This window comes from Neoarthrinium moseri, assembly GCF_022829205.1.
Source record: "Neoarthrinium moseri strain CBS 164.80 chromosome Unknown scaffold105_Wmoseri_CBS_16480, whole genome shotgun sequence".
Classification (NCBI taxonomy): Eukaryota; Fungi; Ascomycota; class Sordariomycetes; order Amphisphaeriales; family Apiosporaceae; genus Neoarthrinium; species Neoarthrinium moseri.
This window is the reverse complement of record NW_026055219.1, coordinates 88,275-99,685: the sequence shown is the minus strand read 5'-3', so window position 1 is coordinate 99,685 and position 11,411 is coordinate 88,275. Positions and strand designations below refer to the sequence as shown.

General features: G+C 60.3%; 4 protein-coding genes across 4 annotated transcripts; 2 read left to right on the top strand and 2 right to left on the bottom strand.

Annotated features, from left to right (window-relative positions):
• JN550_013164 (uncharacterized protein) lies at window positions 1–1,600 on the top strand (the record flags this gene model as incomplete). The annotated part of the gene is made up of 5 exons (XM_049311721.1): window positions 172–244; window positions 339–418; window positions 515–847; window positions 911–1,411; window positions 1,475–1,600. Coding segments are annotated over 5 exons (1,113 nt in total), but the record flags the coding sequence as incomplete, so codon positions are not given.
• A 1,148-nt stretch (window positions 1,601–2,748) lies between these two features.
• Window positions 2,749–4,719, bottom strand: JN550_013163 (uncharacterized protein; the record flags this gene model as incomplete). Its single annotated transcript, XM_049311720.1, has 1 exon — window positions 2,749–4,719. The coding sequence occupies one exon, from the start codon at window positions 4,717–4,719 to the stop codon at window positions 2,749–2,751; it is 1,971 nt and encodes a 656-aa protein (XP_049164894.1).
• Window positions 4,720–6,001: 1,282 nt separating this feature from the next.
• On the top strand, window positions 6,002–8,645 carry JN550_013162 (uncharacterized protein; the record flags this gene model as incomplete). Its single annotated transcript, XM_049311719.1, has 4 exons — window positions 6,002–6,124; window positions 6,550–6,693; window positions 6,752–8,419; window positions 8,472–8,645. 4 exons carry the CDS (start codon window positions 6,002–6,004, stop codon window positions 8,643–8,645), a joined length of 2,109 nt encoding a protein of 702 aa, XP_049164893.1.
• Window positions 8,646–10,094: 1,449 nt separating this feature from the next.
• Window positions 10,095–11,111, bottom strand: JN550_013161 (uncharacterized protein; the record flags this gene model as incomplete). Its single annotated transcript, XM_049311718.1, has 1 exon — window positions 10,095–11,111. One exon carries the CDS (start codon window positions 11,109–11,111, stop codon window positions 10,095–10,097), a length of 1,017 nt encoding a protein of 338 aa, XP_049164892.1.
• Between the last annotated feature and the right edge of the window lie 300 nt (window positions 11,112–11,411).

The following is an 11,411-nucleotide window of genomic DNA, read 5'->3' as shown; positions in this document are numbered from 1 at the left end:
GTATGTCGCCATGATGCTGTCTCCCACTCTCGCCTCCCATCTCTCTGGCTCGCTAGGCGCGCGCACGACGCTGCGATGCGCCGCCCCGATAGCAGCTACCCCACCTCATCCCGGGTCTCGTTGTCGCCCGCACAACCACTGGTAAACACGGCTGACAAGGTGGACTGCTAGGTTTCTGCTGTGAAGCAGAGGATCTCCGACGAGAAGGGCTGGGACCCCAAGTCCCAGAAGCTCATCTACTCCGGTACGTGCTAGCTGGTGCCTCGCCTCGCCTCACCTTGCCCTGCCCCACCACCAGGCCAGGCCGTGTGTTGCATGTCTCTAACCCTCGGCGACAGGCAAGATCTTGAAGGATGAGGACACGATCGAGACGTACAAGATTGAGGAGAAGGGCTTCGTCGTCTGCATGGTGAACAAGGTACGTCTTCCAACTGGCTCTCCCGTCCGTGGCCTGGACCCGCGGCGAAGCAACATGCTCTGCCGCCGACCCGACCTGCTGCTGACTCCCATCTAGCCCAAGCCCGCACCTGCTGCCGCCGCCTCCAGTTCTGCCAATGTTCCTCAGACACCCGCTGCCGCACGAACGACCGCGACCCCCGCCGCTCCTCCGGCCCCGGCACACAGCTCTACCGCTCCTGCCGCGCCCGCAACCCCCACCCCGGCCGGCACCGGTGCCGCTGCCCCTGCTGCGAGCAACCTGAACGACCCCAATGCCATGGCCATGGGCGCCGACAGAGAGGGCATCATTGCCAATATGGAAGCCATGGGATTCGAGCGTGCCCAGATTGACGCCGCCATGCGCGCCGCCTTCTTCAACCCCGACCGGGCCGTCGAGTACCTGCTGAACGTAAGCTCTCCCTTGCGCACCATCTCTCGGGGATCACTGACTAACACACATATGATGAAACAGGGCATTCCCGAGAGCGCGCGTCAACCCGCCCAACCCCAAGGCGGAGCACCTGCTGCTCAGGCCCCTGCAGCTTCCGCCCAGACCGCCGCTGCCCCTGCCGAGGGCGGTGATGATGGCAGCGTCAACCTCTTCGACCTCGCCGCACAACAAGGCCGCGGTGGATCTCGCGGCGCTGGCGGCAACACGGGCGGTGCCGGTGCTGCCGCTGCCGCCGCCGCAGCAGCTGGTGCCGCTGGACAGGGTGGTCTTGGCAACCTCGAGTTCTTGCGCGGCAACGCTCAGTTCCAGCAGCTCCGCCAGGTTGTACAGCAACAGCCTCAGATGTTGGAGCCGATCCTGCAGCAGCTCGGCGCTGGCAACCCCCAGCTTGCTCAGCTGATCTCCGCCAACCCGGAACAGTTCCTGAACCTGCTGGGCGAGGAGACAGACGACGACGCTGCCCTTCCCCCGGGCGTCCAGGCCATTAGTGTAACCGAGGAAGAGAGGGAAGCTATCGAGAGAGTAAGTCGTGGCCGCATTTCCTGTCTGGAATCAATGAGCGTGTGAATGCTGACAACTTCGCAGTTATGTCGGCTGGGCTTTGACAGAGATCAGGCTATCCAGGCTTACTTCGCATGCGACAAGAACGAGGAGCTTGCTGCCAACTTCCTGTTCGACCAGGGTGACCTCGACGACCCGGCCGACAACTGAAGGGCCTGAGAGTCCGTCAGAGTTCCCCCCCCCTCGCGCGTCCTTTGTACGACGGTTCGGCGACCACAGTGATATCCCCTGCTACGTCCATTCTCACGCTTTTTCTTTCGTCACGCATAGGCAACATAGCATGTTCCACGATTCGGGAGGGGTCGCTATCTTGATGCGAGGGTTTGAGGTTGTGCCGAGGCAGGAGAGGCACGATGCCCATCGCTGCATGGTGGGAGACGAGCCCATCTTTGCCGTTGTGTTTCATCCCACGGGATCGGGGCGACGGAGAAGCACTCCTCACCGGGCAGAGTGTTCTCTTCTCCATGCCAGTGGAAAAGTCGACAGGCATACGAAAAAAAAGGGACAATATAGCTCAGCTAGTGTGCTTCTCACTTGATGATAAAGAAAGATGATCACCATGCCCCCTAGAATTCCGACGTGTCATGTACAGAGGGTTTCACCTCGACTAATCATTGGTCATTTTTGTCCTGTAGTGACCACGGGAGAGGTGGGTTCTTTCAGGATTCCTTCACGACCTGCTTCCTATTAGACCTCGTGCGTAATCTGTACAAGTGAGTACCAAAGTGTTCGGATAAGTCGTCAGCTACATACAGAGTCACCCAGCATCACATTCACAGACAGATACGGCAAATCGTTGATCGAGGGACGTGTCTTGACAAAAAATGGGTTTTCATTTCTCGCTCGTATCCATTCCCAAAAAAGAATTCCTCGTCTATTCGTGACATAATTCATACATATCTCACCCTCGCCCCCAGGCGACCTGGCACCAGCTCGCGCCAAAGCTGCCGCCATCTTCCCGGCCCCCAAGACGGCTCTTGAAAGGCCGCGGATCTGTGCCGTGTCTGTGTGCTCTTGCGCGCGCGCGCGCTCTCTCTCTTTCTGAGTGGCATGCAGCAAGGACGATGGTCTATGCATGTTCTAGGACATGCTGCTGTGGGAAAGGGAGGTGAGGCAAGAGGAGGAGGACACCGAGACCGGGCCGCGATTCGGGACGCGCGACGGGCGGGCTCGCAAGCGTGCTAAGGAAATGGGGTATCTAGACAAACACGCTTGCGGGCTGCCATCGCGGTGGAATCAATGGCTGGACCATACGAGGCCATGAGCTTTTCTCGGCTGACGGGACACGCGGTATCGGGCTAGGCGGCGATCATCTCGGCCGCACCGCCAACGTCGGCATCGTCCTCTATGATCTCCTCTTCCTCCTGACCCTCCTCGCCATCGCCGTCGACCACCTGCTCGCCCTCGGGCTTCTCGTCGGTGGCAGTGGCGGGCTTGTCGTCCAGCAGACCGAGGTCGCGGCGCTCCTGCCTCTTGACCTCGAGCTCGCGCTCCTGCTCCTTGCGCAGCTGCTCCGTCTCGGCCAGGAACTTATCCTGGGTGATCCAGGTGTCGTCTGCGGCGGAGGCGGCGCGGTTGGCCTTGTAGTCGTCGAGGTCGATGGCGACCTTCTTCTGGGAGCGGGCCATGATGGCGGCGTTGATGCGGTTGGGGCGGGCCTTCTCCTCGCGGTTGAACTTGAGCTTGACCTGGCGGCGGTTCTTGCCCGGGAACACGTGGCTGATGGTCTCGAAGTCGGTGCCGAACATGGTCAGGTAGTGGTAGAAGCGCTCCGTCTCCTCGTCGCTCCAGTGGTTCGAGCCCATGGCGCGCGACGGGCGCATGTACGAGGCCGACGTCGTCAGGTGCGTGAACTCGTCCTCCTCGACCGTCTCCATCTCGATCTGGCCCTCGGCGGCGTGCTGGTTGATGACGAGCGAGTTCTGGTTGATGATGATCTGGCCGTCCACAATGTCGAAATCTATACCCTGGCCACGGTTGACATTGGCGGGTTCGGCGGCCGCGGCCGCGGCAGGTGTCCCCGCGCGCGAGGCCGCCTCGCTGGCCGCGTCCCCGGGTGCAAGGAGGCCCATGGCGCGCTTCTGCTTCTCGAGCTTTCTCATCTTGGCCTCGTGGCGGGCTTGCCGTGCGCGCTCGGCAATCAGGTCGGCATGCTTGAACGCCTTTCCGATACCCAGGTCCCTGGTCAAGTCGGCCAGTTTGGTCGTTGCATGGTTCGGCTTTCCGTCCTCGTCATGTTCCGGGGTCGGCTCGCGCTGGCGGCGGCGGTAGCGTTTCGGTGCCGATGCTGCTGCTGCCTCTCCGTCCGTAGTCACCTCACCACCGCCTTGTCCATTGGCTTCCGGGGCTTTGCGCTTCCTCTGGCGCTTTGGTTTGGGCGCTGCAGTTGCGCCCTCCCCATTCGAGGCACCTTCCCCATCTTCTGGCTGCGGGCGTCTTTGATATCGTCGCTTCGGCTTAGGAGCTGCAGCTGGGGGGCCTGTCTCGCCCGAACTGTTGGCCTGGGACTGGTCCGGGGTGGGCGCCGCGTTGATGGTGTCCGAGACGGGAAAGGGAGATGGAGACAAGAGTGATCGTCCCGGTGCTGCAGACGTGCGGCTTATCGCTGTGACGGCAGGGCTCGGCAAACCTGGCGCAGAAGGTGCGGGTGCGGGGGCCGTTGGCGCTACTTTCGGGGCAGCGGGTAGAGCCGACTGTGGGATTGCGGGTGATGATTCGGGGAGCGGACGTCGTGATGCGGGCTCGGAGGCCCCCGTGCCGGAGGTCGATGACTGGGTAGGCGGCGGACTGCTGGCTGGGGTTGACACGCTCTCCTGTATCCTGGTGGCGGAACTTGCGGGTATACTGGCAGCTGGCGCCTGTCGCTCTGAGGATGCTGACTGGACGGCTGGTAAAGTAGGCGGAGGTGTAGGAGCCGGTGCGGTGGGTTGAGGCGGCCGTGTGGTTGCAGCGGGTGGCTTGTCAAATCTTGCGCTCTGGACATCCTGCTGGGGTTCTGCAGAAGGCTGTTTCTCCTGCTGCCGGGGAACTTGTGTTTCGCTGGCGACAACAGGAGCGGAAGCTGAGGAAGAAGCAGGAGGCGTAGGCGCCGGAGCGGGAGCAGCGGCGGGTGCTGGTGTAGACGTGGCCGAATGGGCAGCTGGCTCAGTGGTCGGGGCCCGCGAGGTGGTCTGGGACGGAGCGGGCTGCGAGGCAGAGGCAGCTCCGGGGCGGCGGCCGGCCTTGGGCTTGAAGGACAGGCCACCGGTCTTCTTCAGCATGGAACTCATGTCGGCGGTTTGGCGTGGTGGTCGTCGATGGGCGGTGTCAGTCCGCAGTTGAGTCACAGACGACCGACATGCATGGCGGGGGAGTGGTGTTCCTGATCAGCGAGGGACGGCTCGAGCTGTTGGTTCCTCGTGGTCGAGTACGGGATGGATGGTGACAATGGCGAGCAACCAACGAATGCGAAATGTCTGATTTCCGTGTGTGTCGCTTGTACTAGCCGAGGGAGGAATAGAGTCGACTGCAGGCGTGGGCGGGATGCGAGGGCGGGAGAGAGAGCGATTGTTGGAGTGTATGTATGTAGATAGAGAGATTAGGTAGACAATCAATCCCACGGCCGCCCGTGATCTTTTTTTCGAGGCGGGGCGGGGGGGTAAGTCACTTTTTTTTGGCCGATTAGCGCACAGGCCAATGCACTGATAAACCTGGCCTGGTCCCTTCGCACTACCTAGTCAGTAGATCTGCCCACTGACCCGCCCAACTCTCTAAGTTAGGTAGGGATTCAGTCCGTCCTTTGGTCCTGGGCTGGGGGTCTTGGGCTGCATACGAGTTTGGCCAGCGGCCGTCTGCCCTGGGCTGGGAGGAGAGCATTTCCAGCCTTCCAGCCTTCCAGCCTTCCAGCCCAGCAAGCCCCCCCCCCAAGCAGCCCTTCCCCCCAGCCCAGCCCAGCCCAGCGTGCAGCGCGCGTTGAATCATCAAAAGGACGCATCGTTCTAGCCCTGTTCCGGCCTAGCGCGGCCAGTCTCTCGCGTTGGAAACGGGTCGACAGCCGGATTCAACTCTGGTCAAGTTTTCATCGACGTCGAACCTCCTGGCAGACAGGCTCTCGCACGCAACACACGCCAATCTCCCTTCCCCTTCTCCCCATCCTCATCCTCATCCTCTCTCCCGTGCCGTGCACACGACTCTCCCAGGCCTGCAACCACGCTCGTCCGACTGCGGTTCCGCCTGCGATCCTGGCCCTGCGAGTCTCTCTGCATTGAACTTCGCCGCCGCCGCCCACGCGGTCACGGGGACACACAGCTTACGTCTCTTCTCTCCTCTGCATTCCTCCTGGCCTGCGTCGCATCTTGACCACCTCAATCAACCCTATCTTGGCCCCAAACCCATCTTTTCATCACCCCGTCTCCCGTCTCGCGTCTCCCGTCTCGGTCACCTCGCTCGGCTGGTTCCCCCCTCCTTCTCTCCTCGCCAATCCGCCAACCGGGTCCCGACGATACGGGCTGTCGCTTCTTCATGCCTCTATCCACCACCAAGTCCTCCGCGCCACTGTCCCCCCTCGTCAAAATGGAGGACCGCAAGAGACCGGCCATCACCGCCACCGATGAGCCCCCCAGCAAGCGCCAGCATCTCAATGGCGGCGCCAATGCCGCCAAGGACGACGACGTGAAGGAAGATGCCTGGATCGAGGTAGGTCGAGCCCGACTTTTTGCGCAATCCACCTCCATCCCCACAGCCTCGTCCTCTCCCTCTCCCTCTCCCTCTCCCTCTCCCTCTCCAGCCCGACGTCCACCTCCCCTCCTCCACGTGCACCGCCGAGAGCATCGTGGCCACGGCCATTTGCTCTCCCCTTCCCGACCACCGGCGCGGGCTCTCTAGTGTGCTGCCTCCACGGCCCATACGCCTGCGCCACTGCTCTTTCGCGGAATTATACTCACCATTTCAGTGATGATGCCCAGCCTCGCTGCCATCAGCTCTGCTTGAAACTGAGATCCTGCCATCCTCCTGCATGCCTCTCTACCTACCGAAATGCCTCGTCATCACATCACGTATGAAAAGCTACACGACGGGAACGCGAGGAACCAAGGATTCGCTGACAGTGCTGGTGCGACTAGGAATACACAAAGGGTGCCATATACCGCCAGATGCAAGAATACAAGCGCACGTGCAGCACCCTCGAGACCCGGCTCGAGGAGATGGAGCGCCGCTCCCTCCACCACGATGACCATATCCGCATCGTCGACGCCTGGTGGATCCAGGTGAGATGGACCCTTGCCGTCGTGTCTTGGGCGGGTCGTAATGCTGACCGTTCTCTAGCTATTACAAGAGCTCAAGGTCTTCGCCGAGGAGACTATCCCCTTCCAACCTGGCTCTGGCGAGCAGGCTTTCCCCACGCACACCACATTCAAGGATATCGAGGAGCTGGAATCGCACCTCGCCAGCAAGGGCTCGACCATCAGGGATCTGGCCCAGTCAGTCTTCAAGCATCTCTCGTCTGGCCGACCCAAGGCGGAGCCAGATGTCGCCAAACTGGAAGCGCAGGTCAACAACCTGCTCGCTGCTCAGAAGGAGTTCCTGGTCAAGATCGATCGGCTGTCGTCCGAGAAGGAGTCCGTCTCGGACCAGCTCAATACGGCCACGCTGCGGTACATGAAGGCAGAACGCAAAATGGACCGGCTCAGGAGCAACCAGGTTCAGAAGCTCGAGCAACAGGCTCTGGCGAATTCCACCCCGCGCCCTGCCGGTGGCGAGCAAGAGAACGGCGCTGGTGAATCCAATGGCAACACCGGTGAGCTGCAGCTGAAGCTGAGAGAGACCACCGCCGTCAGCAACAAACAGAAGGAACAGCTCGAAGCCGCGCTCTCAGAGGCAAAGGCCGCCCGCGAAGAGCTGACCGCTGCGCAGGCCAAGCTCGCTAACCTGTCCGATGAGGACTACTCCCGCACAGAAATCTACAGATTATTCAAAACCAGGCAGGAGGAATTGATCAAGAAGTTGAACACGTTGGAGGCAAAAAGCAAGAGGCTCGAGGATGAGAACGCCAAGTACGCAGCCGAACGCACCGTGTACAAGAAGAAACTGGAGGCCGAGGCGCAGCAACTTACCATCGAACTGGAGGAACAGCTGCAACAGTCCGACACAAACTTGGTGCGTATCAGAGCTGCACGCGACGAGCTATACAACGAGATCACGAAGCTGCAAGGGAGCAAGGAGCAGGAGCGGACGGCCTTGGACGAGATGAAGGCGCTTGTCAACGCCAAGGAGGATCACATAAACGCATTAGAACTCGAGGTGAAGCGGCTGACACCCGATGAGGACGTGGACATGACGCCACGCCCGGACATTGAAGCCATGACCACCGAGGAGCTCCGCGAGAAATACAAGAAGCTGCAGTCGGACTTTGACAGCATCAACAATGAGCTGCCTGCCATGACGGCTGCGGTCAAGAAGTACCAGGCGGCCGCGAACAAGAAGATTGCCGACTTCGCCGCGGTGGAGGAACGGTTGGCCATGGCCATTGCCGAGAAAGGCAAAGCGAACCAAAAGTACTTTGACGCGCGCAGGAACCACGATGCCCTGTCTGAGGAGATCAAGAAAGTGCGATTGCACACATCTAAGAGTACCGAGATCATCTCTCAGCTAAAGGACAGCGAGGGCCAAAGCCGCACGACAGCAAGCAACCTAGAGAAGCAACTTGCCGACCTTAGGCAAGCCAATGCCACCACGGTAGCAGAGAGCAAACGTCTCGAATCGAGCAACAACGAACTGGCGCGAAAATACGAAGCGTTGAAGACACAGGTCACCGAACTGGGCAACCTCGCCAAGGCCAAGGACTCGGCCACCATGTCAGCGAGGGAGCGCACAATGAATCTGGAGACGGAGAGCGAGAAGTTGAAAGTACGACTGGACAGCACATCCAAGGACCGTGACAAGTGGAAGTCCAAATCCCTCAGCAATTCGTCGGAAGAAGAGGAGATGCTTCGCGTAAGTTTTCGTCCCGTGGTCTTCAGGGGCGTTCTGACTAACGGCTTGACAGAAACTTGCCACCTGCTCAGTGTGTCACAACAACTTCAAGGATACGGCACTCAAGACTTGTGGTCACATTTTCTGCCGATCATGCGTAGATGACCGCATCGCCAACCGCATGAGAAAATGCCCCAACTGCAGCAAGATGTTTGACAAGTTGGACGTCATGACTGTCCACCTCTAAGAACACCCTCGAGTTTCACCATGGTGAAAGCAGCGAGGGAGCTTCTGCACTATACGCCGACGGAGAAAGGCTGCGACTCGATTAATGCGTGAGACGACTGACCGATTTATTTGGGCATATCCGGCCTTCGAGAACCGCCTTTTCCCATGCTGGCTTCCGCCAATTTCTTCGCTGAGCAGGACTCAATTTTACCCGACATGCCACCGCTACGAGGAAGTAGACGTTTGAAAACAAAGTGCCTGGGCTCACTGGGCATTAGTTCCTGGCGCAGATACCCCTTTCGTTTCAAATTCTAGGCGCCAGAAGCATTCTGCCTTGCAGCTACATCGATTACTATCGGAGACGTGTCCTGATGCGTTGCCGCTTTCAGGCTAGACGCCCCCACGACGCCAGCACCATGCAAGGACTCGCATATGACCAGCGGATGCCGCTGACGATGCGAAGTGCCAAGGATCCTGCCGCGAGGGAAGACTTGTACACTACGGAAGGGTGAACGGCGCTTTGAGATAGAGTAGGCTGAGGGCTGTAACGGATATTGTATACTTTAGTAGAGTTTTTGGTAGGATGGGTACCACCACTCGGTACAGGATCACGTCGCAGAGGGATGGGCTCACCGAGGAGATGCTCTTTTCGAGTTCTATCATAGCCTCCAGACCGACACGCGACGCATTTATCCAATTTCTGGATCAGCAACAAAAGGCATATGCGCCTGGTCGCACTCACAGCAGGTCGTCGGTCTATAGGCTCGGCACTGCCGGGCATACTACTCCTCTATACGGAGCCCGTGTCGACGAGACCGATCATCGCGGTGGACGATGTTACGATACATCAATGAACACAACCCAAAGAGCGTGCCGCGAGGCTTTCTTTTCTTTTGATCTGTGAAATTCCGTATTCCGAGTGCATGTTGTTTGGCTGGTTGAGCGGTGGTTTGTACCGGCCTAGAGGTCACCTTGGCGATTAAAGGGGATCCAAGCCACAGTATATCAATCTAGAGACCAGGGGTTCGAAGCGCTGTCTTTGCGTTGCGGATACAGCGTTGCAGTTGGCATCGGGAATTAAAACGATTGACAAGTGAATAAAGACCCTCAGCGACAAAGGCCGTCCCGAATACAGCCTTGCAACCAATGCCAGATTTACCACAGCGTGAACATGAGGCCTACTTCGTACCACTCGTAAAGATTTAGACTAACCGTAGATGATGTTAAAATTGTATAAGGGAGAACTCGACTTCCATTCATGAGCCTAGCAATAAATACCGGGAGAACGAACGTGTAATCGGCAAGAGCATTCTTCGCCATGGGTACCATGCACCTATCAGTAATCTCCCAACCACCCACCACCCATCCCATACGTGTGCTGTTGTGTTCCACTAGTGGCCCATCCATCATCCATTCTGATATCTCCACCAACCTGCCGGCGGCGGAGCCTCCGTACGAAGACTTCTCCTTACCGTCGACTGGTCCCGCCAAAGCCCGTGCTCTCGTGTCTGGCGCCGCTGCTCGATCCCGAGCTCGACGACCCGGCGCTGCTGCCGCCCCAGCCGCCGCTGCTCCCGCCTCCCCAACCACTGCCGTAGTCCTGCTGGCGCGGCTGCTGTCGGCTGCCCCGCTGGCCCGCAAAGTACCCGGCCGCCGCCCCGCTCGCCGCCCCCGACCAGAAGCCAGGCCGCCAGCCCTCCTGCTGTCGCGACGACGATGACGGCTTGGAGCCGCTGCCGGGGTACGGCGGCGGCGGGTCGTCGTCTCCCCACGGGCCTCCTCCACCACCGCCGCCACCAGGTCCCCAGCCCCCGGTTCCGCCACCGTTGCGTGGCCTCCGTGTCGCTGGCCGGCGGTTAGGGCCGTTCCCACCCGCCGCCACGCAGGCTCCGTACACGATCCAGGCGAGCACCGCGACGAAGACAATCATGAAGAGCACGCCGCTCCAGTCGGTCTCCCCGGCGCCGGAGCCAGAGCCGGCCGCGGGCTTCTGCTTCTTCTTGCCACCGCCACCCCAGCCCCAGCCGCCGCCGTTGGCGATCTCGGGGTAGCGGCGCTCGCCCTCGTCGGTCAGGATGAGGCGGTACTCGACGCCGCAGCTGCCCTTGAGGACGTAGGGGTCGTCGGGGGAGGCGTAGCCCTCGCAGACGACGTCGGTGGCGCCGAGCTTGAGCTCGGGCGGCAGCGACGCCGTGCACGACCACTGGATGTCCTCGGCCGCGTAGCCCGCGCCCTGGTTGACGCACCGCATCGTGTCGACGGCGTGCAGCGCGCACACGGGGCCCGCCGACACGCACTTGAGCTGCGGCGCCGCCGCCACGCGCCGGTGGCTCGTCGCCTGCCCCGCCCGCAGCGTCAGCGACTGCACCTGCGACAGCAGGATCGCGTTCTTGGGCTGCGCGGCGTGGGCGCCCGGCGCGGCGGCGAGGCTGAGCAGCGCGAGCAGCGCCGATGCGAACGGGAGCGGAAACTGTGTGCGCACCATTGTGGGTAGTTCCTGGGGAGAAGAAGAAAAAAAAAAGGAAAAATGAACAGAATTGAGTACCGGTGAGGCTTATGTGAGCTGTTGCATGTGTCTGAGATGGGTGCTCCGCGCGATGCTGCGGTTGCTTGTGGTATAAATCGTGGCCTCTAGTACGACGAGCGGAAGGTTCAGCTCATCTTTTCAGCCACCCAATCTCCTGCAAATTTGGTTCCTGTTGCCACTCTGATCGAGTCTCCGGCTTGGGCAGCTTGTCGAATACTCGAGTCGTGATGAAGTCAAAAATCGGCGTGAATGTAGGCG